General features: G+C 36.2%; 1 protein-coding gene across 5 annotated transcripts in view; it reads left to right on the top strand.

The window, feature by feature from the left end:
• Window positions 1–27,646, top strand: part of PSME4 (proteasome activator subunit 4) — a 104,071-nt gene that overhangs the window by 51,686 nt on the left and 24,739 nt on the right. For 4 of the 5 annotated variants that reach the window (XM_019793010.2, XM_034659136.1, XM_034659135.1 and 1 more), the window contains 20 exons: window positions 1,244–1,342; window positions 1,563–1,632; window positions 2,084–2,151; window positions 3,219–3,434; window positions 4,060–4,217; window positions 5,185–5,280; window positions 12,521–12,576; window positions 14,700–14,756; window positions 14,969–15,024; window positions 15,120–15,218; window positions 16,805–16,867; window positions 17,009–17,104; window positions 18,500–18,631; window positions 20,852–21,061; window positions 22,713–22,849; window positions 23,777–23,830; window positions 24,348–24,477; window positions 25,159–25,240; window positions 26,716–26,869; window positions 27,421–27,490. In XM_019793010.2, coding sequence (XP_019648569.2) covers window positions 1,244–1,342; window positions 1,563–1,632; window positions 2,084–2,151; window positions 3,219–3,434; window positions 4,060–4,217; window positions 5,185–5,280; window positions 12,521–12,576; window positions 14,700–14,756; window positions 14,969–15,024; window positions 15,120–15,218; window positions 16,805–16,867; window positions 17,009–17,104; window positions 18,500–18,631; window positions 20,852–21,061; window positions 22,713–22,849; window positions 23,777–23,830; window positions 24,348–24,477; window positions 25,159–25,240; window positions 26,716–26,869; window positions 27,421–27,490 — 2,103 coding nt within the window. The remainder of the gene's footprint in view (window positions 1–1,243; window positions 1,343–1,562; window positions 1,633–2,083; window positions 2,152–3,218; window positions 3,435–4,059; window positions 4,218–5,184; window positions 5,281–12,520; window positions 12,577–14,699; window positions 14,757–14,968; window positions 15,025–15,119; window positions 15,219–16,804; window positions 16,868–17,008; window positions 17,105–18,499; window positions 18,632–20,851; window positions 21,062–22,712; window positions 22,850–23,776; window positions 23,831–24,347; window positions 24,478–25,158; window positions 25,241–26,715; window positions 26,870–27,420; window positions 27,491–27,646) is intronic. The other variant, XM_034659134.1, reaches the window with a different exon arrangement.

Genomic DNA, 27,646 nt, shown 5'->3' with positions numbered 1-27,646 from the left:
CCAGGTTTTCCGCATTGTATGCTTTTTGTTGGAGATTTTGATGTTTAAAATGGCCCACAGGAGTAGTTCTGCAGTACTGTCTAGTGTTGCAAGCGTAAGAGAATTGTGATGTACCTCCCAGAAAACAGCATGTTTTAGATAAGCTTTATTCAGGCGTGAGTTATAGTGCTGTTGGCTTAGTTTAGTGTTAATGAATCAACAATATATATTAAATACAGATAAAACAAAATTACAAAATTTTATCAGTTGATGAAAACGTAAGCAGAGACTTGTAGTAACTTAATCTTGTATTTTCCCAGGGAAGAGTGATTCGGTATTTGCTAATTCAGTGCTCACAGCAACTTTAGAGAATATACTACATACAACAAGAATCAACTGTATTGTTTTAATCAATTAAATACTGTTTGGGAGAAAAGTTTTGGAATTTGTTTATGCCATCACATAGTAGAAATTAAATCCTAACTATAAAAATCTGACAAGCTATAATGAATGGGAATTGGTGCGTCCTCATAAGACACACTGTAAACATTCCCTTACTAAGTATTGGTTGCCACTTATTTTGTATAGTGTGGTCTTTAAGACCAGACTTTATTTTCATTTTTGTTTCTTTTCCCTTCATCTGAGATTATGACTCTTCAATATGTTTATCCTGTTTGAAAGTTAAACTGCTTTACAGCTGCATGAAATATTTTCTGAGAGTATGTTAGTGTAAAGAAATGAACGTAAACACTCGTTTAGCCAAAATCTTTTGAAAGGAGTTGTGGATTAAGGATCCTGAAAATTATAAACGCCTAGAGCTCTTTCTTTCATTTAGTAATTAAGTTGAAATTCTGTGGCATGATTGTAAAAATAGACTGCTTCAGGTCTTTTAGAATAGAGATAAATGTTTCTAGTTTGTAGCTGTCAAAATGACAAAGTCTAAATATTAGATAATCCAAAACCTTCCCTTTGTTATATTGGATAGTTTGCATTTGCTTCCAGCAGCTGTAGTTTTGTGTTTAATGTTTCCATAGCAGATAAAATCTTGTGCCTAAAACGCACATTAGGGTCTTAAGCGAAGATTGTTCGTAGATCTTGATATAACATTAATAAGCAGATCTTTATAAAATTCAGATGGTTAAGAATTTCCTGCTTTGTTATTTTTAGTTTTAGTCTGACTCTTGTTTTCTTTTATGTTTCATAAGATGTTTAAATTTCTTAAAAATGCTGATAAGACCTTTTCACTTCTTGCATATCTTAACAGGTGGCCCTTCAGAAGGTTTTTAATTTTTCTGTTTCGCATATATTTGAAACAAGAGTAGCAGGCCGCATGGTGGCAGACATGTGCCGTGCTGCTGTAAAGGTGAGTTTGGGGTTTTGGGACTGATAAATTAATGAATCAATAGCCAACAGGTTTATATGGTTAATTATTTTATACATGCTTGTTATACTTAAAATACGTCGTTCTTTCAGTAGCAGCTTACAACCCTTATTCGCCTCTGAAAATAGTGTCAGGGTATACTTTGTGACTGTTGAATATTCATGGCCTTCCAAAAAACTTACTTATACAAATATGTTTTCAGTGCTGCCCAGAGGAGTCTTTGAAGTTATTTGTTCCTCACTGCTGCAGTGTTATAACTCAGCTTACAATGAGTAAGTCATAAGGTTCTTATTCTGTATTTATAATTTTAGGTAAAAAAATATTTTCTTTGTTTCTAGAACTCTGTTGATGAAAATAGGTTCTATAAGCTACGGAATATTTTAATTTTGTGGTTTGGGGCAGGGATTGCTCGAATTAAGGTATCATCCAGGTGACAGCGAAGAAATTTTGCTTTATTAAGTTAATATACATGCAAGCACCATGTAGAGGTTGCCATAAAACAATATCAGTCAATTTGTGAGATGTGGAGAGGCAGGTGTCCTGATTTGATGTGTTTATTTTCTTGAAAATTGAATTTTCACCTCCCCTGGAGTAAGTTTAGCTTCATGAAAAAGGAGTAAGACCTCTTCTCAGCATTTAGAGATACTGGAGACCAATATTAAAAATGATGCATTTAGTTGGATGCATAGTTCTTTTTCCGTGATACTATTTTGCCATTTTTAGATGATGACGTATTAAATGAAGAAGAGCTAGATAAGGAGTTGCTGTGGAATCTTCAGCTTTTGTCTGAGGTATTGTAAGTCTTTGTAATAAAGAAATATTACTGTGAAAATGATGACTTGATTTTAGAATTTATTTTTTTTAAGATTTTTATTTATTATTTTATTTGAGAGTGAGCATAGGAGAGCGCAAGCAGGGGGAGGGGCAGAGGGAGAAGCAGGGAGCCTGACGTGGTCACTTCCAAGACCCCGAGATCATGACCTGAACTGGAGGCACTCGTTTAATCAACTGAGCCACCCAGGTGTCCTATGTTTGTTTGTTTGTTTTTTTGTTTTGTTTTGTTTTTGTTTTTGTTTTTGTTTTTGTTTTTGAGTAGGCTCCATGCCCAGCGTGGAGCCCAGTGAAGGGCTTGAACTCACAACCCTGAGATCAAGACCTGAGCTAAGATCAAGAGTTCAGACCTTTAACCAACTGAACCACCCAGGCACCCCAAAGATTTATTTATTTATTTAAGTAATCTCTACACCCAGAGTGGGGCTTGAACTCATGACCCCAGGATTAGGAGTCGCATGCTCTACTGACTGAGCCAACCAGGTGCCCTGATACTGAAGAGTCTCAAGTTTTAGATTTTCTTAATACAGCTACAGAAAGCCAGATAATGGCATTTTCTTGCAGGGGAGTCTGATAATTGTTGATGGCTTCATGTGCAGTGGTGTACTTTTTGCTGGTTAATTCTGATATTAGTAACTCATTAATTGAAAATTTTATCAGATTTCGCAATTCCTTTCTCTCTCTCTCCATTCTAAATTTGGCTATCATTCAGACTTCATTTTCCTTTATGAGTTGGTTCACCAACAAACAGAGAATTCCAATTTAGTTTTCTCTCTTTGAAGAGAGAGATTATTTGAAAAGGATGGTACCATGGCACATGAGGGTCTGAATTCAGAGAATGTGTTTTGATCTTTAAAAAGAATTGTAAGAATATACTTAAAATGACAATTATAAAGTGAATGAAAGTCATTTTTAGAAACATGTATTATTTTAGGCTACTTGAGTAGCTAAACATTGTCCACTATGTTAATTATTGATTCTTAATCTTTTCACCAAAACGTCTTCAACTGTTTTCTTCCTCTTTTAGATTACTCGAGTGGATGGGAAGAAGTTGCTTCTTTATAGGGAGCAGCTTGTAAAGATTCTCCAAAGAACCCTGCATCTAACCTGTAAGCAGGGTTACACTCTGTCTTGTAACCTTTTGCATCACCTCCTCCGTTCTACTACACTTATCTACCCGACAGAGTACTGCAGTGTGCCGGGGGGCTTTGACAAACCTCCTTCTGAATACTTTCCTATCAAGGCAAGCATTTTCAGTAATTAAGAATTCAAGTACATATTGGGTTATTTTTCTAAGGATCCAGAGTGGGGATTTTTTTGTGTTGTGTATGAAGTTGTCACTTCTTAATTTTTAAAGTAGATTATTAAAATTATTGGAATGTTTTAAACTTGTAAAATGTAACATAGCACAGAAGCAGCCTAGTTTTTTTCTTTTCTGTTTGTACATGAAGTGGGTTGGTATGCTCTGCGTAACTTGTATATTCCATATGATTTTATTGGGAAGCTCAAGTAGCTTTACATAAGGTTACTGTTACTCTTATAGTAAACTTATATTTGAGTGGCTCTTGAGGGAAACCTTTTTCTGGACTGATAATGAAGGGGTAATGAGTTTTTAATGCCTGTTTTTTAGAGAGAGAGGGAGACAGGGTGGGGAGGGGCAGAGAGAGAATCTTAAGCTGGCTCTATGCCCGGTGTGAGCCAGACATGGGACTTGATCTCACAGCCCTGAGAGAGTACAACGAACTGAGCCACCCAGGTGCCCCTTCCTGGAAGACCTTTTTAAGTTACACGTACATGTTTTTGTTTGTTAGTTTGTTTTTGTTTTTTTCCATTTCTCAGCTTGCTGAATAAATGCTATTCTTTTCTAGGACTGGGGTAAACCAGGGGACTTGTGGAATCTGGGCATCCAGTGGCATGTTCCTTCTTCAGAAGAAGTGGCTTTTGCCTTCTATCTTTTGGACTCTTTTCTTCAGCCTGAGCTCATCAAACTCCAGCACTATAGTGATGGAGAACTTGAAATGTCTAGGTTAGTTTTCTTTCAAAAACACTTAGTGTTGTGTGGTAGCAGACTGAGAAAAATCTTTTTGTCTTTCCCTTTCTCTATGGCATATCTGATGTATAATTTTCAGTGTGTGTTTATGTCTGCCATATATATAATTAGAAAACCATTTAATAGTATAGCATTGTATAACAAATTTTGTTGCGATATTTAAACCTTTTAAATAGAAAAACTCATTTTTTTTCTAGTCTGCTTTTTGTGACTTTTGCTTAGCAGTTTCACTTGTGCATCTTTTGGGAAGTATCTGGAAATGCTTGTTTTTCTAGATTCAGATTAGATTTGGGGGGGTTGGTTGGTTTTTGTAATTCATATTATTGAATTAATGTTACTTAGTGAACTATCTCTATGAGATTTTTTTTTCTTTCCTCGGAGGCTTTAACAAAAAATAGTTAACGATAATTAGACTTTTACAGATCTCTGGAAGTTCCTAAAATAATAGTAAGAAAATTACTATGTGTGAAATACCAGGAAATTTTAATAAGCAAATTCAGTAGGAATGGTTTGGAGGAGGAAAGAAGTACAACTGATGGTGTCTGAACTGCTTTTTGGAGTAAATGTTTAGCTAGTCCATTTTCAAAAGATGGAGTATGCTGGAAGAGCTTCAGTGATACTGTTTTCCCTTTTTGTTAGTGGTAGCGATCTTTGAGTACATAGGTGATTACGTTCAGAATTGATTCCCAAAGGGCAATCAGTTGCTGTTATTTCTGATTATTTAGAGCCTGTTTAATCGTAAGTAGGTCTGTATTGTATTACCAGTATATTTATTACCTTGTATGTTTAAGTGGGTAAACTGAAGACATTTGCCATTTCTTGGCCTTAATTTTGTGTATCCCCACTTAAGGCTCTTGTATTTCACCCTAGATTCTCCAAGGCCTTTTGTTAGACAGGGATTTGAAGTCTTCTAAAATATGAAAATGCCTTTTATCTTTTCCAGAGATGATGTTCTACAGAGTCTGACTATAGTGCACAATTGTTTAATTGGCTCAGGAAACCTCCTACCTCCATTGAAAGGAGAGCCGGTTACTAACTTGTAAGTAAAAATAATTACTTACATATTTTGCTGTTTTGCCATTTGGCATATATTTTAAGTCTTAGTTGCATAATGAGTCACTGGTTTTGTTATTCGTGTTGTTTCTGTATCACTTTAACCTTTTTGTCATTGTTAGGCCAAAAATACCTGAGGCAGAATTTAGGTCTGTAAACTTTATGGCTTTAATCAGACTTTCATGTGGTACCAGGCTAGGATAATTTTGAATGTTAATCAGTTTAAAAATATCAATACTAAGTTCATCCTTTAGTTTCTAAGTTAAGATAAATGCGCTTTTTTAAAAAAAGAAAAAGAAATCAGTGTTCATTAGGGATTTTATAGGAAAAATCTCCATGTTTTTTACATAAAAATTTGTTGACCGTTACTTTGAGCTTTTAAGTTGTACTAAGTTGCTTTTATGAATTTAAATGCTTTTCAAACTATTAACAATTTTGAATGAATGCCTTGATTTAGTCTGTTGTTAGTGCAGTCATTTAAGTTGAAAAAAATTAAGCTTGAATGAAATCAGCAATATGTAACATGAGTGAGCTCAGGTATTTAGTAGTGAGATGCTAGTTTCAGTCCTAGTTTCAGTGTACTGCCTTAGATTATTTTCTCTCAACATCATCATCTCATTGCTGAGCAAGTTCATGAAAATCACATAAAAACGAGTAAGTAACCCCTGCCTCCTCAAAAAACACAAAGGGAAGAATTGTTTGTTGATTTGCAACAAAAATCTTAAAAACTTCAAGGAGTGGTTTTAAAATGTGGCCTTCTTGTCTTTCCCATATTTTGTATAATCATTGTTTGGAGTCATACTTTCTCATGATTCCCACTCACTCTAAAAACTGTTTCTAGGCGTTGAACTTTAGATTGCTCGTTAGATTTGAGAGGGAGAAGTAGGGTCATCTCAGGTAAGGAAATCTGTTTTAAGTTTGTCTAGGAATTTACTGAGTTTTTTGAAAGCGCTTTTGGTTTTCATTAGTATTATAGTTTGATTTAGGGGCAATTTTACCAAAATTGTTCTTCATTAAGAGAGGTTGATTTTAAACATTATTTAAAAATGAGAGACAGAAATGGTTTTGATTTTCCTGGTGATCTTAACAGTGTATATAATATAGTAAGAATTAAACTCTTCTGGCATACTGAAAACCTACTTCATACATAACAGATTCATAACATTCAGTAAATTTAGTTCGGCTTGAACATGTTGACTGAGAAATGGTAATTTAATCCAATAAGAGCCAAAGCATGTATCTTCTGTATATATGATTAGAAGATTTTTAGTTTTGAGTGATCCTTAGGACTCCCCACTGAAGGGTCCACTCAGGAGGGTGAGAGGTTTCTGTTGCGGTTCATATCAGTATGAACATATTTATGCCATGTGCACTACACTAGTGAGTTAAGCAAGGTCTTTATCACTTTGAAGTAAGAGTGCATCAGGACAGAAGTTCCTTACGTTTCGTTATGATAAAACCATTAGGTTTGTAAATAATGAAATGCATTGTTAATAAGGAAAAGAATACCGTGTTACAAACATTTTATGAATGCCATGGAATAAAAATAGGTAGACTGTTTGCCTATATTATTAGACATTATAAGCTTTAAAATTGATCCTGAGTAGGCTTCGTAGGTTTTTCCCAGAAAAGTCGAGAAGGAAATATAATTTAGACTGTGAAAGGTTTTGTGTTTCAGAATTTTCACGTTGAGAGTGAAAATTTAATATAATATGACATAATGAAGTAATAATGCAGAATTACATTTACTATAAATATATAATGTTCATATATTTTAAAAACTTTTTTAAAAGTATGAAATTTTTCTGGTATATCTAATAATACATAATAAAATACAGAACGAAAACTTCAGTTGTTTTAATCATCGAATGATACACATTTTTAGGACTCTTCTTATATAGTTACATCTAGGCAGGGATAATGATTATAGAAAGTAGAATCAAAGATTAATGAACAGCCCTTTGCCTTTGAATCGCCAAAGAGGCGATTTATAAAGTCTTTCCTGGGCTTGTAAATAATTCTTACCAGAATCCTTTCCTTTAAAACCAATTTCTAACTGATATTGCCTTCATCTGAAATCTTAACTTATTTTTACATTTCTTTGTATAACATTTCAATTTTTTTTGCAGATAGCAAATTAGTTCTTACTAAAGTATCATAAAATAAAGTTAGCTTTTTAAATTTTAGAAATGCTTATTCTAATATAGGTCTATAATTGTTAAAATTTCTAAAGGTAATTGATTTGAAAAAGCTAATCGGGTGCCTGGCTGACTTAGAGGAGCACGTGACTCTTGATCCTCGGAATCATGAGTTCGAGCCCCATGCGGATATAGAGATTACTTAAATAAATAAAACTTGAAAAAAAAACCTAATCAAATAATTTTAACTGATGGTGCCATTGTTCTGTGATAATAAATCATACATCCTAGTGTGAAGAAAGAATATGGGTAGCATAATTCTTGAAGATTATTAGCAGCAGGTCTCCATAAGAAACAGAGTAAAATATACCAGGTGGGAGAGAAAAGGAAGCATGTAATTGTGACAAGTTCATTAGTTAGTGTAATAATGCCTAAGGTACCTGAGGAAGTCACTCTTTTTAATAACAAACAATTTGGCTGTGGTATTGTGGGACATTATGTATTTTCTGAAATACCAGACCAGTTTTTGGAAGCACGTAGCAACTCAGTTTTCTTTAAAATTAGTCTTAAATTTTTCTTATGTATAAATTTCAATTAGGTAAAAACACTCTAGCTGCTTAATTTTTTTGGTCAGATCTTTCATTATTAAATTTGCCTTGCACATGTATTAATAGTATTTGTCTTCTGGAAAATTACAATAATGAGAAACTGGAAACTTGGTTCAGTTCTGAGTTTTCCTATTAAAAAAATCTAATTTAGTTCCTAATAGAATATATGGCATAGTCTTAGAATCCCATTGTTCAGATAAATGACTACTAAATGTGCAAACCAATTTTCTGTGCATTGTATTAGAGACTGACAAAATATAAAAACTTTGGTGAGTTGAATGTCTTAAGTAGAAAGTAAATGATGTACCTCATGGTATCTTCATTGTACTTTTTTGGCCTTTGGCAATGTAGGATTACTAAATATCTTGTTGTATATATGATAAATTTTACTGTCTCAAAGGATGGGTAAAATAGGGTCCCTTGAGGGTAATTAAGTGTAAATTTCTGTAGTACAATTTGAATTTTTGGCAGTTTGGTCAGATACCAAGGTTGCTGAATTAATCTTAAAATGGAACTTCTCTATTTTGCTGTTGGAACCTTTAGTTAATGATTTAATAGAAATATGTGTGGTATAGTTTATACTCCTAGTTCTACCTTTATAGATGTGGAAGTTGGATTATATCTTTGCAGGGTCATACAGGAATTTTGGACACTTGCCTTTAATCCTGAAATCGTCATTAATTTCTCCTTTTGCAGTCCACTCTTTATAGTCTTTTAGATCTAACCAGCTATCACAGGATGCAAAAAACTAACATCTGTAAAAACAGGGTTACTCAAGGTAGAGGAGTCATCATTTTTCATCTCCGATATTTCTTCTTTACTTTGTGCCCCTTTCCTCTGATAGATCTGTTAAGCCATTCTTAGGTAAATCATTCTTAGGATCTCAGCTTATACTAACTTCTCAGGCAAAGAAAACTTCATAGTTAAGGTCTAAGAGTTGAGACCATTTCATTAATATGTGAAAGGATGTGTTGTTCTGCGATGAGGGGCAGGGCTAGCTAACCTCTCTTGGCACCTCCAGGAAACTACCCAGCTCTGCTGGGGGAGCTGCACACAGAAAAGGAAACAGTTACTACTCCACGGTGAGTAACCCTGTTTTCTCCTTATTTCACCTTCTGACTGTTTTCATTGATTTTTTTAAAAGCTTGTGTGTCAGACATGGAAATAGTTCTTATGCTCAGAGTTAATTTTAAACCTAGCAACCTTTTGTTCACATGGTAGAGTAAGAGCCAGCTTTTCATTTGTGTTTATAGCTATTACTGATGCCTAGGATTGAATTGGATAACAGAACACAGAAATAGGCCAATTGTTTCTTGTGAAACACTTGTAACCTTGAATGGAAAACAAAATCTATTAGTATTAGTGGCTTGGTTTTATAACCTTTTATGTTTGCTGTCTCAGGGTGGGGGGGTTATTGGGAAGAGTAGGCTGTTCTTCCAGCTGTAGACAAGAAGTATTGTTTGCATTTGTTTCATGACAGTTCACATAGCCTTCGTTTGCATATTGGATTTGCATTGTATATTTTGTTTTTATGTTATTAGTCATTTCTTCCTTTTTCATCATCCTTTCTCCCACCAGTGATTATTTTCATAGTTCTGCTCTAATCAAATCTGGAGAAGATTGCCATCTAGTGGTACAAATAGCATTAGCTGTCAAAAACTTGTAGGTTTTTTGGGGGTTTTTTTGGTTTTTTTGGGGTTTGTGGTTTTTTTTGGTTTTTGTGTTTTTGGTTTTTTTTTTTTTGGTGTTATAAATTTTGAACACCTTTTGCTATAAATTAGGTGGCCTGGTGCTGTCCAGTGCTTTGAAGCTGATTTAACTTTATTATTGTATAAATGGTATTATTTAAAGTGTGTTGCATAGGAATTGTTAGAATTTTATTTAGTTCCTGAGGTAAAATTACTACTGTTTTAATGAGAAAAATGAATTTCACTTGTAGTGGAGCAATGATGGTATTTGATTTAAATTCTGTGTATTGCTACTATAGCTTACATCTGTAAGTGTTGATGGCACTTTAAATATGTTCATTTAAGATTCTGTGCATAACTAAAAGTGACGCAGTTTTAAGTATCAAAATATAGGGCAGCACACACAAACTTAGTGTGGCCACAAAAAGATACAATCATAAAGTCTTACTTGGGTACTGGATAGAGATTTCTTTTAGAAAATTATTCTTCTAAAGCCCAGAGGAAATATTTAGTATAAATATGTATTTACACTTGCTGTGAGAAACATTTAGTGTAAAACCTGTCAGTCCAATCAGAGTTTAATTAATATGTTAGAGAAGAAGGGATCTATTAAAACTGAATCTTAGATAAATAAACATAAAAGGACTTTGTGATGGATAAAACAAATAAAGCTGAAATAGATGTCTAACCAGATGCCTTTTGTGCACTTAAGATAGTGAAAGATGTGTTTTAATTCACATTTCAAAAGGAAGCCTAAGCTGGAGGTTTATCTAAATGTACTTCTTAATACTTCAAAATCCCATATAGGTTGAGATATTTTAAAACACTTGTAAATCAGCGCTAATATTTCTTCAGATTTTCTGGTAAGGGAACATTACAGAGCGACATGAATTTTAAAAATAAGCATCAAGTCTCTTAGATGAGACTCGCTTTTAAATATGATTACAGTGTTAATAATACTGGTATTACTAGAGTCAGAAAGGCATATAAGCAAAACTTGTCAAATTCCCAACTGATAGTCTTATTTACTTAATAGGGTTTTATGTGTCTGTGCACACAAGTACATGCACAGACACACACGCACAGTAAAAATTCAGAAGAGCTTTCTGTAGTGGTTGCTTTTTTATGTTGTTTGTAAGAACAATTTTATGACTAATTAAAATGCATGCTTGGTTCAATATTATTTGGTACTAGGTAGAGACTGGATACGGTACGATAGTATTCTTAACTTTACACAACTACTGATGTTTACAGCAGCAGTGAGGAGACATCAACTCGTGATAGCTTCATGGCAAGCATTTTCCTGTGCTATAGTAGGGAAGGAAGGATGAGTGGGTGGAGTAAAGGTCTTATTCTTTATGCTTGTTACTGTTTGAACACAGTCTTTTTCTCTTTGGTGGTGAAATCTAATTTCAGTAGAGATGTTGGACTCCTTGAAGTTCATTGTAAAGGAATCTGATTTTATTTTTAACTAGATTTTGGATACATATGTATTATTTAATCATAAACAATTTTACAGAATGCTCAAGGGTGCAAGATGTTGCCAAAGGCTGAAGCTTTATAGAATGAAAACCAAATTTTACGAATTTGAATTTGAACTTCAAAGTCTCTGAAAAGCAAATTAGTATTTTATATTATTAAATATAACCGTTCTTTGTTTATACTCTGTAGGCTTGGTTTGAAACACGAGACAGTATCGTTGCCATCCTAGGTCCTAGATTATGGTGAGGAACGTAGTTAAATAATTGGCAGTTTAGTAATCTTAATATTATTACCCATTTAGATAAATCAAAGAATTCATAACTACCAAATATTAAGATAGAGATAACTTGCTAACTTAAAAAAATACAATATAGATGGGGGTATGTTGATTTAAAAATAGTTTTTTCTTCATTACAAGTGCTGTGTAGTTCATGAGTGATGAGTAATCAATCACTATAAAATTTCTATTTATAACTAATTTTGTATTGGATAAGCTTACCCCATGTTTCCTTGGCATTTGTGCCTGTGTTCTTCTTCTTAGAAAGTATTATCTTTCTGTTTATAAAAAGTTGTTGAATTGATACTGTATTTTGAAATGTTGAAAATTACATTTTTCATTGAAGAAAATTTAGATTTCAGATATAAAGGTTCGTATTCCCTAGTAAAATCTGTCTTTACATACCTTAAAAGTGACTTTTAATTGTTTAATGAGTTTAGTTGGGTCTGGTTCTGTTAACATAATTCTTTGTGGCAGATCTTTAATTAGGAAATGCAGTGTTTTTATAGCTGATCGTCTTCAAAAGAAAGTAATGGCATTTTAACTGCAGGTGTTAGGAGAGATCAGTTTGGGTGGTTTTAAGAGGAGGGGTAATGATTATTTAAAGAAGTTTGTCTATTGTTATTCTGTAATAAAATTTGACTTGAGTTTTTGGTGTCCGGTTTTAACCTTTATTATACCATTATAATGCCGACATTTCTTTGTATAAATGTATATAAAAGTTTATCATCAGATTTAGGCTTTTACACTTGAATATTGAATATTATCATTACATTTGTTTGGGTGATGAATTTCCCCCATAAAGTATTAAATTTAATTAGCATTTTCTTTAAGATGAATAATACTGTCCTTACTGAAACAGATAGCATTACTCCTCAGAAGGACAGAGTAGAGAGTTGAAGTATTGAAAATGAGAAATCTGTTTATTAAAAGAGCATCATCTTTGTTTTTAGCATTCTAGCAATGACACTTTTCCCCTTAATCATTCTTATTGGTATTATTAATAAATGCAAGCACTCTTGTTTTTATACAGGGTACCAAGTATGGTGTCCTTGGAAGAGACAAAGTTGTATACTGGACTTGAATATGGTATGTAAATTCTAATCTGAGTACATCTTATATGGACAGTTTTTGTCAGTTATTCTACAAGAGTTAAAAATGGTCAGAGAAAGACAAATACCATATGATTTCACTCATAATGTGGAATTTAAGAAACAAAACAGATGAACATAGGGGAAGGGAAGGAAAAATAAAGTAAGATGAAAATGTAGGGGGAGGCAAATCAAAAGAGACAGTGAACTCCAGGAAACAAACTGAGGGTTGCTGGAGTGGAAGTGGGTGGGGGGAAGGGGTAACTGGGTGATGGGCCTTAAGGAGGGCACTTGATATAATAACACTGGGTGTTATATGCAACTGATGAATCACTAAATTCTACCCTGGTAACTAATAATATAGTATATGTTAACTAAATTGAATTTAAGGAATTAAAAAAACTTAATACAGCCACTCTGGAGAACAGTATGGAGGTTCCTCAAAAAGTTAAAAATAGAGCTGCCCTACAACCCAGCAATCGTACTGCTGGGTATTTACCCCAAAGATACAAACATAGTGATCCAGGGGGACACCTGCACCCCAGTGTTTATAGCAGCAGTGTCCACAATAGCCAAACTATGGAAAGAGCCCAGATGTCCATTGACAGATGAATGGGATAAGGAAGATGTTACACACACACACACACACACACATATACAGTGGAATATTACTCAGCCACAAAAAAATGAAATCTTGCCATTTGCAACGATGTGGATGGAACTAGAGGGTATTATGCTAAGTGAAATGACTCGAGAGAGGAAATATCGTATGATTTCACTCATGTGGAATTTAAGAAACAAAGCGGAGGGTCATGGGGAGGGGAGGGAAAAGTAAAATAAAACGACATCAGAAAGGGAGACAAACCACAAGAGACTCTTTTTTAAAATATTTTATTTATTTATTTGACAGAGATAGAGACAGCCAGCGAGAGAGGGAACACAAGCAGGGGGAGTGGGAGAGGAAGAAGCAGGCTCATAGCGGAGGAGCCTGATGTGGGGCTCGATCCCATAACGCCGGGATCACGCCCTGAGCCGAAGGCAGACGCTTAACCAATGTGCCACCCAGGCACCCGATCATAAGAGACTCTTAACTATAGGAAACAAACAGGGTTGCTGGAGGGAGGTGGGTGGTGGGGGGATGGGGTAACTGGGTGATGGGCATTAAGGAAGGGCACATGATGTAGTGCGCGCTGGGTATTATATGCAACTGATGAATCAGTGAACTCTACCTCTGAAACAAATAATACACTATATGTTAAGTAATTGAATTTAACTAAAGTAAAATTCTTTTAAAAAGAGTTAAAATGGAATAATATGTAGTTAGAATTTTCCTAGTTTTTTTCTTATATAAAATGAGTATTGGTTAATAACATAGTAACTATCTTTGCTTTTCCTGGAGAAACTGGAATATTATGTATGCAAAGAATAGCCAATAAAAGGTAGAAACTGGACCAGGTAAATAAATATTTGGATGCTTTCTGTGTGCAGAGGCAGATTTTCATATATCCTCATGTTCATTTATGTTTAGAATTGTTTTAGAACTGATACATTATACTGGATGTGAACGTGGGAATATTATGACCTTTATTCTATCTTTGTGTCTTTCTGTCATAGTGAATTAAATTTCATATAAATATGTAAAACATTGTGTTAATTTAATCTTCTGAATCTAACATTAATAGAGATTAATCTAACATTAATAGAGATTTAGCACATTTCCTTATTTGTTGGATTAACAGTAGAATTAATTGCATACATTAATTGCTAAGGTGTAATTTTTGTTTGTTTTGGGTCACCCATAACCAATTAAAGAATCCTGTGCACTTATGATCTCTAATTAGTGAATAGAGACTTTGAAATATTGGCAGTTTTTTTTTTTCCTCCCTCCTCTTTGCCTGCCCAAGAAAGTTTTATAAGCAGGTCTTTGTAAATGTGAGGGTTTTAAAAATTATTCTGTATCATGCCTAGACACTAAACCAACTATGATAAAGACAGACCCACTTGGTTTTTTTCCTGGATACATGATTTGTTCTTGACATGAACTGTTGATACAAGTAAGCTTCAGCAGCTGGGGAGCATTCAGTATGTCTAAGATGCCTTGTCTCATTTTTTAAAAAATAGATCTATCCAGAGAGAACCACCGAGAAGCAATTGCTAGGGTCATAAGGAAACTTCTTAGTAAGTACATATATGCATTTAACTTACTTTTACTAATAAATATTTAGGAATTTTATAGCATATATGCTTTTACTTAACTTTATTTAAATTCTGAATAGTGAGAATATCAGGCAGTGTTTTTTTCTTGATCTAATAGATTCTTTTAACTGATATATCAGGACTCCTGTAGTAATTCAAAATATTTAATCAAAATCCTTTTTCTTCTATTATAGACCACATACTTAACAATTCAGAAGATGATACCAAGTCTTTGTTTCTTATCATAAAGGTACAATTATCCTTTAATATCCTTTCATGATTATTAATGTGACAAGTTTTGACACGATGGCTTATAAATACAAAATTTGAAATTCTTTGACACAGATTATTGGAGACCTCTTGCAGTTCCAAGGATCTCACAAGCATGAATTTGACTCCCGATGGAAAAGCTTTAACCTAGTAAAGAAATCAATGGAAAACCGGGTCAGTATTTTCACCTAAAAACTCTGAATTATTTTTTTAAAATCTGTATAATATTGTCATAGTCACCTGATTTAGGGATTGTTCAGCATACAGAGGAAGTTTCCCTGTAAGTAAAAATAGATTTTCAAATATGATATCATGGTATAATCAAAAGAATCCTGGGAAAATGTTTTCCTCCTACAAACTCCTCTGTGAGTTTCCAGGAGAGTGTCTGAACTCTCATTGGGAATTTGGAGTGTGATAATGTGGCAGGCTGCCTTGTAAGAACTTGAGGGAATAAAAAGTAGGAGGTATTGTCCATAGGCATGGATTTAAAGCATCTCACTTTATGGAGATCTTAGAAAAATATCTCTTTGTGTCTAGGAGAAGTCAGTACAAGCGTCTCAGGAGCATGGAAGAAAGAATACTTGAGCCAGCCGTTTGATGCTGATAGCAGTGTTCCGTAGGAGACTTTTCTGGGAGTCTAAAAAGGTTGCAGGAGTTTATTGTTTAGGCAAGGGTCACTACGTATCTTTGAGGGAATGGCATGTAAAAGGGCAGGGAGACATACAAACATGGCATGCGTTAGGGAACAGTGGCTATAGGGCAGGAATTGCAGGAGGCAACTAGGTCATTTATAGTTTGTTTTTTGGGTTTTGTTTTTTTAAGTTTATTTATTTATTTAAGTAATCTCTGCCCCCAGTGTGGGGCTGGAACTCAACGACCCCGAGATCAAGAGTTGCATGCCTTTCCGACTGAGCCAGCCAGGCACTCCCAGGTTGTTTAAAATTTTATCCCCAGAAAGTGCTTCAGTTTTATATTCAGCATGGAGGAGTCATCAAAAGTTCTGAAGTAGATCTGATTTGAATATTGGAAAGATCCGTCTTTAATTCAATGACTTTTGAAAAGCTCTGTCACCACTGTGGAAGAAAACAGCAGTCGGAGATTGAGACTGGAAGCAGGGAGGGTAGTTAAACTATTACAGTAGCCCAGCTGGAAAAACACAGCCTGAATCAGGTCACTGGCATTGGGATGGAAATAGGGTGTTTTGAAAAAGAAGAATTTGTAGACACTTGATGGCTTCAGTGAGATAAGGTGTGAAAGAGGAGCAGTCTCTGAGTTCCAGGTATCTGCCTTTAGTGACCGGTAGAAGATGGGGTGGTAGGGGAGAGCATAAAAGATAATTTTTAGAAAAGTAAAAGATACTATATTTCTAGTAAACATACACAGTTCCCTGGAAAGGCTATTTATAAATGTAACAGAGTCAAGCAATTTTCTTAGTAGTCTCCTTTTGTACTTTCAGTATTTGACTGAATAAGGACCAGCTTAGTACCTCTCCCATGCATAGATTCATTAATAAACTACCAGAGAAAAACAGGGTGTTGGATGAGCTATTTAGAGAGGATATGTCTACTATTAGTCATAAAGTTAATTGAAATACTATCTTTTAATGTAAGCCTGATCACTTTAGAATAAATGAAATACCTCCAGTACCTACCAGCCCAGCGTGAACCTTTACTGAACTAATTTTTCAGTAGGGAATTTGGGGGAAACCATGGGTGCAGTCAATTGGGGAATGTTGAAGTGTCTTCCTCTTTGTTTTTTAGCTCCATGGGAAAAAACAACATATCAGAGCACTGTTGATTGACAGAGTAATGTTGCAGCATGAGGTAAATCTCTTTAAAATCATGATGACTTTTTTAAATGACAGTTTTCCAGATAAACATGTAAATATTTGTGTTAGTTCATAATTAAATGAACTTTTTAGTGAAAACTTGGGTATTTCATTTTACATTGTTTTCTTTTCGTAGCTACGGACACTGACTGTTGAGGGTTGTGAATACAAAAGGATACATCAGGATATGATTCGAGATCTTCTCCGTTTATCTACAAGTTCATACAGTCAGGTAAGGCTCGTCCCCTTTGCTTGCCTCCCCTGCCCCACTTTCCTTTTTTATTACAATGCAATCTAAATAGCTCCATTTCAAATACAAGGAAGTTTAAATAATTTATTGGTGGGGCGCCTGGGTGGTTCATTTGGTTGAACATCCGACTCTTGATTTCACCTCAGGTCTTTATCTCGGGGTGGTGAGTTTAAGCCCTGCGTGGAGCCTGCTTACAATAATAATAATTTATTGGCATAGGAACCACCTTTCAGACTGCAAATATTTTCAAGCTAATTTTTTAGTAGTCTTTTAAAAAGTTATTTTTACTGTTTGTTATTGCTTCTCAAATTTTTTTTTAAATACAGAGTTGATAGATAGCACTAGTGTAATGTTGCTGCCACTGAAGTCGCATGCTGAATGCCAGTAGTGAGGGCCAATAATTCCTCCTAGATGCTATGCCTGGGTTCCAGCAACCTGCTACCATATGAATCAGTGGGGTCCATCCTTTAAGGTGGCATAGGACCAAGAGATGATCTCGAAGCACAGAGAACTGGAAAAGCAAAATTCATGAGTAGCTGATTCTTTTGTCTTTAGAAAATAGTATAAGTTAGGACACTAGTCTCTAACTCAAAGATTTCACCTAAAGAGTTTGAAATACGTACAGTTTGTTACTTTTACTATAATTGGTTATTCATTACAGTTTAGTTCATGGGTTATAATTTTATAACTAATCTTTTGTTGGGTTCATAACGTACGGGCTCTACCTACGGTTTGCATTGAAAAGGTGAAGTTGTTCTGTGTTTTAGAAAGTCTTTGATTTTATTTGTAAATACAATAGAAAATCGAACTCTACTCATCAAAAGTAACTCCAAAAAGAAAGTTTAGTCTGCTGATTGTGTTGTAGGACAAATGCATGTCAGTTCTATTCAGTCTTTCCTTTATCAAAAATATTTGAACCAGGGCGCCTGGCTGGCGCAGTCGTTAAGCGTCTGCCTTCGGCTCAGGGCATGATCCCAGTGTTCTGGGATCGAGCCCCACATCAGGCTTCTCAGCTAGGAGCCTGCTTCTTCCTCTCCCACTCCCCCTGCTTGTGTTCCCTCTCTCGCTGGCTGGCTGTTTCTGTGTCAAAATAAATGAATGAATGAATGAATGAATGAATGAATAAATAAAATAAATAAATCTTTTTTAAAAAAATTCTGAACCGCACCTAAACCATGGATGTGGTTGGTGGTAATGTGCTTTCCTTTTGGTAAAAAGATAATCATTTACTTGTTTTTGTTAAGGTATGTACTTTGATACTTTTTTCTGTTACAACAATATTTAAATTATCATTTTGTTCTTAGCAATTTATTTAGAAACTTTTTGTAGTTTGTCTACTATATAATAAAAGTCCCTTGTTAATAATACTTTCTTCAGGTCAGAAACAAGGCTCAGCAAACATTTTTTGCTGCCTTGGGCGCATATAACTTCTGTTGCAGAGATATCATTCCCCTGGTTTTGGAGTTCTTACGGCCTGATAGACAAGATGTCACACAACAGCAGTTCAAGGTACAGAGTTCTTTGTGTTTTGTTTTGTTTTTATTATGAAAATTTTCAGATGTACAGAAAGTTGAAAGAATTTTACCATAAACATCCACATCTCCACCACTCAGATTCTGTATTCACTATTTTGCTATATTTGCACATATAAATACATTTGCTTATATTTATCTACATCTTATTTTATTTCGTATTTCAAAATAAATTGAAGACATCAGTACCCTACAGCTTTAAATATAGTCTTTTTTTTCTCTCCCTAATTATATACTCTTACCCATGTTTATGACTGGTGTTACGATGGAGAAAATGTAGGCTGCAGGAGTTGAGCACCAGTGGATGGAGAGCTTAGCTGGCCTGTAGGAGAGGGGCGTGAAAGACCAGAAGGTTTAGAGTAATGTGAACAGCACGTTGGAAGGCCTCTCACAGGAAAAAATATAATAAGTCTGAGTAACTGAGTGAGAGCTTGTATGAGTAGCAGAGAAGGAAGGAAATGACGGAAGATAAGAAAAACAGTGTATCTCACAGGGGTGCAGGAGAGTATAGGTGAAACATAATGCTTATGCTATCAGATAGAAGTAGGTTGAAAGTGATTTAGGAGGGAGAATTGATAAGATTTGGTGGTTGAATGTGAAGGGACTGAAAAAAGGGGAGGTATCAAAATTATTAAGGTTCTGGATTGTACAGCTGGTTATTGGGTACATCAGAGAGGGAGAGAAAATTACTTTGTTTAGACAAGTTATATTTGAAGTATTTCCTATAAAGTAAGAGGCAATGTTAAGTAGGTATTTAGATACCATTTCACCACAACACATCATTTCAATGTGTGTTGATGATAACTGAAATCTTTGGGCAGGGGTAAGAGAGCATAGGAGGAGAGTGAGAAGAGAAAGAGGACCAGGGAGGCAAGTGTTCAGAAAAGTCCATTAGGACCCCGTGAAGAAGAAGTAACCAAGAAGGGAAAGATCGGAAAGATACCAGATAAAGGAGTTACAGAAGCCAAGGAGAGCTCTTTCCCGGAGAGAAGGGAGACTTAGTAATAACATTTGCTTTCTGGAGAGAATTAAGATGACAACTAAACATGTTCTTGAAGTTGACTTGTAAGACAGGTCAACAAACTTGGGCTCAGTTTCTTACTTTAGTAAGGAAAGGGATCGGAACACAGCCACGTCCCTTCCTTTATGTATTTTGTCTATGGCTGCTTTCATGCTACAAGAGCATTGATCAGTAGTTGCAACAGACACCATATGGCCAAATATTTGCTTCTGGACCCTTTATAGAAAAAAATTTGCTGACCTCCAGTGTAGATGTATAATTCAAGAGTGCTGTGGAATGTCTGACTCTTAGGGTGGTATGTTGTTGACCATGTTGGGAGTGGTTTAAAATGGACACAGATTGGTCAAGTAAGATCAAAATTGAAAAACGTCTGTTAGGTCAATAAAATCAAAGTTCAGTGACCTTATGAGAACCTGTAAAGAGGAGTAGAGCGCATAGAGGGTAAGAATTGAGGTAGGGTGGAGCGCCTGGGTGGCTCAGTTGGTTGGGCATCTGCCTTCGACTCAGGTCATGATCCCGAAGTCCCGGTTGAGCCCCACATCAGGCTCCTTGCTCAGCGCAGGAGTCTGCTTCTCCCTCTGCCCCTCACCCCACCCTCATGCTCTCTCTCACTCTCTCTCTCAAATAAATAAATAAAATCTTTAAAAAAAAAAAGAATTGAGTTAGGGTGAATGTTTAGAAAATAACATAAAACTCTTTTCATTAAAATGAGGTATCATTCTGGTTAATTGAGCCTTTATGAGTAAAAAGCATACAGTATAATTAAGTAATCTAGTTTCAATATTAAAATAGTCAGATTTTAGAAATTATCCCGAACATGCCCCTAAAATGCTGAGTGGCAAATGTTTATAGCTTTGTGATATAATTGTAGTAGAAGAGAATTGAAATGGAAACTATATCCTTAAAAACAACAGCCTTAAATTTCTGTGTTATCTTAATCATAGCTGTTCTTTGAGCTACTCCTGTATTAGATGATTTAGGGAAAATATTACTGGATGACACTTAAATGTTGAATTCGGGTTTCTGAAAGTAACATGTTAAATGTGTGAGCCTATTTTACTAACCAGTATCAGGTACTTAAAGAATCAGTGTTTAGTACATTTAAAAAGATGTAAGTGAATTGGCTGCAACTAAACAGTGCCTCTTATTCCCTGTATTAATTATTTTTCCCTGCAGGGTGCCTTGTATTGTCTCCTTGGAAATCACAGTGGTGTGTGTTTGGCAAACCTTCATGATTGGGACTGTATTGTACAGACTTGGCCAGCAATTGTTTCTTCTGGACTTAGCAAAGCAATGTCCCTGGAAAAGCCATCAATAGTGAGACTGTTTGATGATCTTGCAGAAAAGATTCATCGGCAATATGAAACAATTGGCTTGGATTTCTCAGTGAGCAAAACCATTTTTTTTTTCAATTCAAATTTTAGTTGAAATTAGTACTGGATTTCTGTTTGTACTTTAGTAATCACCATGAATTTGGAGCAGGGCCATAAGAGAGCTTGGCTGTTTTCTGCCAAGAGGCAACAAAGGGTTATTATGCTTTTGCATTTACCATGATTGTCTGTGTATCTATCCATGGCCTCATTTTTTGAAGAGTTGATTATATCTTAGGAGGTCACTCTTACGCTGAAGTCACAAAAGCTTGACCATAAGGTTCATAATTTATAGAGATGAAAATTAGAATTAGATGATTTGATAAATGAGAAAGTGAAGAACACCCATATCAGTGGTGTTCGTCTGCTGAGACGGAGGAGATGGGGACGTACACACCCACTGTAACTGAGGATGGACGAAAGTGGTGTGGGTGTGAGTGGGTTGCCCTCTTTTCTAAGGCAATGGTGTTCGACATCCATCCTTTTTCAAAACCACTGCTCCAGACCTATTCCTTATCTATAAAATAGTCTTGCTATTTCCAACTGTCATTAGATAAGGTTTTGTTTTTTTTTTTTTAAGATTTTTAAGTAATCTCTACACCCAGGGTAGGGCTCGAACTCATAACCCCAAGATCAAGAGTCATGTGCTCTTCTGACTGAGCCAGCCAGGTACCCCAGATTATGGTTTCTTTAAAAAAGGTGTTCGGGGGGGGGCGGGGGTATGCCTGGGTGGCTCAGTCTGTTAAGCATCTGACTGGCTCAGGTCATGGTCCCGGGTCCTGGGATCAAGCCCTGCATCAGGCTCCTTGCTCAGCAGGGGGCCTTGCTTCTCCCTCTCCCTGCCGGTCCGCGTGTTCTCTCTCTCTCTCTCTCTCTCTCTCACAAATAAATAAATAAAACTTAAAATAATAAAATAAAATGAAAAAGGTTTTTTGGGGGCACCTGGGTGGCACAGTCAGTCAAGTGTCTGCCTTTGGCTCATGTGGTGGTCCTGAGATCATGCCCCGCACTGGGCTCCCTGCTCAGTGGGGAGTCTGCTTCTCCCTCTCCCTCTGCACCACCGCCACCACCCCCCTCACCCCCTCCCCCGGCTCGTATTCTCTCTCACAAATATATATATAAATCTTTTTCTTTTTTTTTTCTCTGAAGTTTTTTTTTGTGGGGGGACCTGGCTGGCTCAGTTGGAAGAGCACGTGACTCTTGATCTTGAGGTTGTGAGTTTGAGCCCCATGTTGGGTGTAGAGATACTTAAAAAAGGTTTTTAAAATTTTTTTTAATTAAAGCTTTTTAAAATTAGTACTTAATTCATGTGACAAAAATTTCACCCTTACATAACACAGTAGTATATTGTATACTCACAGTAGCATATTCCCTGGGCTTTGCACCCGTTGGTACTCTAATTTTAGACTTTTTCATCGCTAAAAAGGAAAGCCTGTACCCAGGAACAGTGACTCCCATTCCCCCAGCATCCCTAGCCCCTGGAGATCACGAATCTATTTTCCTTATCTGTGAATTTGCCTATTATGGACATTTCATATAAATGGAATCACGCAATAGGTGGTGTTTTTATCTGGCTCCTCTCACACAGCATAACGTTTCCAAGATTCCTCCGTGTTCTGACATGTGTCAGTACTTCATTTTGTGCCCTCGATTTTCTTTTTTATAAGATTCCAAAGTCCTGTGTTGAAATAGCAGAATTACTTCAACAATCAAAAAACCCCTCCTCCAACCAGACAATGCTTAGTTCAGAAGAGATTAAAGAAGGACTTAAGCGCCAACAAGAAAAGAATGCTGATGCCCTAAGGTAATTTGAACACCTACTTCTCAAGATAAATAGCGTTATGGGTAGCAGGTTTTGAATATCTCTGAGATACAAATTCGCCCTAAACACCTCGTGAAATTTCATACATTGATTCTGAAAAAATACAAAATGTTAGGAGGTCATTATTGTGAAGGTCCTGGATTGTCACTTTCAGCTATAGAGGTGGAATACACCATCTTAAAACTATCTCTAAAAAACTGGTTTTAGGGGCACCTGGGTGACTGACTCAGTTGGTTAAGCATCAGCCTTTGGCTCAGGTCATGATCTAGGGTCCTGGGATCAAGCCCAGCAGCGGGCTCCCTGCTCAGCGGGTGGTCTGCCTCTCCTTTTCCCTCTGCCCTTAACCCCTACTCGTGCTCGCTATCTCAAATAAATAAATAAAATCATTTTTTAAAAAAGACTGGTTTTAGGTTTTTGGAACCGAAGCAATTCAGTGCTTCAGTGATAACGCTCAAGCAGGAGCCTTCCTAGCTTGATTCTGTCTTTGCCTTATGAATATGTGTATTATTTTTTTTCCTAACATGTCTGTAGAAGTAATGAACTATTACATTATACCCTCCCTCACGTATACCTGGAGTGCCATATAGGTAGACCACTTCTAACTAATTGATTACTACTCACAGATTTATTTTTGAATATCTGCTTGGGGACAGTTGAGGTGCTCAGTGTTCCTAGGACTTGTTTTTGTTTTCTCTTTGCCTTTCGTGTTCTTTTCCCCACAGTTTCTCTCCACCCATCTGCTTTCACTCTGGCTTGGTTCTCACCAGGCCTTTTGTAGTCTGGTGTGATGACACGTAAGAAGGGGCTGAATTTGGCTAGATTTTGAGTTTGTGTTACATTATTTGGTGTTCATCTTACTACTGTATTAAAACAATACCTCACTTAAAGTGTTTTTGTTTTTGTTTTAAGGAACTATGAAAATTTAGTAAACACTTTGTTAGATGGTGTGGAGCAGAGAAATCTGTAAGTGCAATTTTGTTTTTAATTCTCAAAGCCTTTACCTTAAATACTATACAGGAAGTTTCTATCCTGAAAGCCATGAATGGCTGTCTCACAAAAAATTAATGTCTGTTTCATGAATTTAGAAGAATAAGAGGTGGTAAACTTTGGGGCTAATGGTAGGAGTGGTGCTCATCAGTAAACCTATATTAATTCTTAGGAAACTTACAATGTTTTGAATACAGTTTTCTTCTAAAAGTGGTTTTATGGGGGCGCCTGGGTGGCACAGCGGTTAAGCGTCTGCCTTTGGCTCAGGGCGTGATCCCGGAGTTCTGGGATCGAGCCCCACATCAGGCTCCTCTGCTATGAGCCTGCTTCTTCCTCTCCCACTCCCCCTGCTTGTGTTCCCTCTCGCGCTGGCTCTTCTATCTCTGTCGAATAAATAAATAAAATCTTAAAAAATAAATAAAAAATAAATAAAATAAAAGTGGTTTTATGAGTGATATGTTTTGTGATTCTTTCTTTTTCCTTCCCTTTTTAGGCCTTGGAAATTTGAACATATAGGCATTGGGCTTCTGTCTCTACTTCTGAGAGATGACCGAGTGTTACCTCTTCGTGCCATACGTTTTTTTGTTGAGAATCTCAACCATGATGCAATTGTAGTTCGAAAGGTAGATACTTTATTGTAGTTACATCTTGAGTTTGAGAATTTTTACCTCCCCCGAAGCCTTTAAAGTCTTCACAAGATGTACTTAATAAATGCCTTGAAGTGTATTGATTTGAAATCTATCACTGTTGGTTCAGAGATGATAATAATTCATCCAACGAATACATGAGGCCATGTTCAGGTGCACTGTGCATTTCAACACTGGGGATGCAGCAGGGAACAAGTTTATAGATTCATGGGAAATCCTGACTTTGAAAACTTAATGACAGGTATGAAGTGTTATAGGAAGGAAAAGGTATCTGAGGATACAACTTTTTGGTTTTATTCACAAAGTATTAGAGGTGGAATGCAAGGTGGGGCTGACCTAGCCTGGTGCTTTAGAGAAAAAGACCTTCCAGAAGAAATTTCTAGGCTAAGATGTGAAGAATGAGCAGATACTGGCTTAACAAAGAAAGGATTGAAGTCTTCTAGGCAGACTAGCTTGGATGAAAGTAAGAACTTGAAGTGACTCATTTCAAGTCAGATTTAGCAGTCACGTGGCTGTGCCGCCAAAGGCCAGCAGGTGAGGTAGTTAATCTGCTTTTGAAAGAAGCAGAATCCAGCTTCCGCTTCACTCAAGGCAGGCAGCCAACCATTCAAGAATTTAAAAATGTTGACACAGGCACTTTACCTGTTTCTCTTCTAGATGGCAATCTCTGCTGTGGCTGGTATTCTTAAGCAGCTCAAAAGAGCCCACAAAAAGCTGACCATCAATCCCTATGAAATGAGTAAGTACTACCAAATGTAATTAATACGCTCCTCAGTCAAACTTGGAGTTTCTTTGAAATGTATAAATTATAGTTCTTAAACTCAAATACTTTTCTGTACAAAGTATAGAAGTATAGAAAGATCTCAGCACACAAAGTATGACTGTTATTAAGGGGAAAGCACTTGACTTAGTGAAAGCTTGTGATAAAAAGTATCTGTAAAACTAGATGGACTCTGGGGCACCTGACTGGCTCAGTAGGAAGAGCATGTGCTCTTGGTCTTGGGGTCATGAGTTTGAACCCCACATTGGGTGTAGAGATAACTAAAAAACATAAATAAAAAAAATAGAGGGCCTCTGTCTTCATAATACATAGACCTTTTGCACACTCTCCACAAACACGTCATCTATGTATTTATCTCACCAACCAAGCAATTACAGCAGTTATTTATCAAACTGTGTTTCAGAGACTTAAAATTAACATCAATTGCCAAAGACTGTTATCATTAATACATCAGTACGTTAAGTGTTTCTCTCTGGGTTGTAGGTTTAGAGGCAAGGTTAATTTTCTTCTTTATACCTTCCTATATTATGACATTTTCAGAATAGTAATCAGAATGATGATCAGAAAGAATAATGAACTAACTTGATTTGGGGGGTGGTAAATGTCATTTTTATTCCTCTGGCTACCACTTTTTTTTTTAATCTCTGATAACTTCTGTGATGTTCAAACAGCTATCTGCAGTCTGCTCCCACCCCACGCTTGGGAGGGGAGTGTTACTATGCAACACCATCATCTTTATTTGGGAACACTATAAAATGGTGTTAACAAAATGTGGGAAAGTCTTTCATTATACTCCCTACTACTAATCTTGTTTGTTTTTTAGAGATGGATAGGATGGGGGAGGGGAGGGGGGAAAGAATCTTAAGCAGGCTCCACACTTGGTGCAGAGCTGGACTCGGGGCTTAGTCTCACAATCCTGAGATCATGACCCGAGCCCAAATCAAAGAGTCGGACACTTAACCAACTGAGCCACCCAGATGCCCCAGTCCTGCTTTATCCTCACTTGAAACATAGTTTGTAGGTCTCATATTAAATGAGTATTTAATGGTTCCAAAAAACATTCATATGTAGAGAGAACATCAAAGTACACATAGTAAGATGTTAATGTTTGGGGCGTCTGGGTGAAGAATATATGGGAATTTTTTGAGCTCTTTAAGCCTGAAATTAATTCAAATCTAGAAAGTTTTAACAAAATTAATCCTTTTAATTTTGGTAAAAGGAATGAAGTATGGATCATACTTGTTTTTTTTTTCCACCCCAAATAATTATCTCAGTAGTGGATAATGCATCCTATGTATGTGGTCTTGCCTTGAACAAATTTTGATAATCTTGTTATGAAGACAAAGTCACACCAGTACTGTTGATTGAAAGTTGAAAGTAATTATTGCATGGATATTTTTAAGTTTATCACATGTAATTGTTTTTTCCTTAAGGTGGATACTCTAAACCTACCCAAATTCTTGCTGGTGATAGGCCTGATAATCATTGGTTGCATTATGATAGCAAAAGTATACCAAGAACCAAAAAAGAATGGGAGTCAAGCTGCTTCGTGGAAAAAACTCACTGGGGATACTATACCTGGCCTCAGTAAGTTGCAATTTGCCATGCATCTTCTTATTAAACAGCTTATCTTTGATGTAATTTGTTGAATAATTTTGGATTTGTGGAGAGGTTGAAAGGCACTTGAAGCAGGTGTGGAGGTAGTCTGCCACCAAAAACACACATCTCTAGCTTTTTTCTTCTTCCTCTTTTTCTTTTGCTCCTGCCAGTGCTATGCCTCAGTCCTGCCTCATTCTTTATTTTTCCACTGAAACCTTTAGACTTCTTATTTCCACCATGATACATCTAAGGAGTTTGTGAATAGTTGCTCTAAATGATGTGCTTACCTATAAGTACAACATACGCCTAAACCAGCCCAGAGAAATACTTACTTGTCTCTTACTGTTGACTCCAATGACTTAGGTCATTAGGACACAGTGACCTGATAGATTTTTAAGGCCAGGATTGTTAGTGATGTATTCATATCCCCAAACTTAGCATCTGATGAGAGTTCATTAAAAGTACCTTCTAAGGCTTTCTCTCCATGAAGCTCTCCTGGTTTTTTTCCTATATATATTACAAATGTAAACTCTTTGTAGGAATATGGTTGTTTATGCTGGTGTGGACGAGCAGCCTAAGCTTGGGAGAAGCAGGGAGGATTTGACGGAGGTAAGCATTCCATTTTCACTGTGTAAACATTTAACCCTAGTTCGCCCGCATCTTGCTTTTGGCCTCTGGTTTATTTCAAACTGAGTTCATGTTTTTTCCCCCCAGTCGGTATATTTCAGGATAGCACTGGGTAAATACTGGTAAATGTATACTCCC

This window comes from Ailuropoda melanoleuca, chromosome 4 (assembly GCF_002007445.2).
Source record: "Ailuropoda melanoleuca isolate Jingjing chromosome 4, ASM200744v2, whole genome shotgun sequence".
Taxonomy (NCBI): Eukaryota; Metazoa; Chordata; class Mammalia; order Carnivora; family Ursidae; genus Ailuropoda; species Ailuropoda melanoleuca.
The sequence above is the reverse complement of the archived record's forward strand: the minus strand, read 5'-3'. Positions and strand labels throughout refer to the sequence as shown.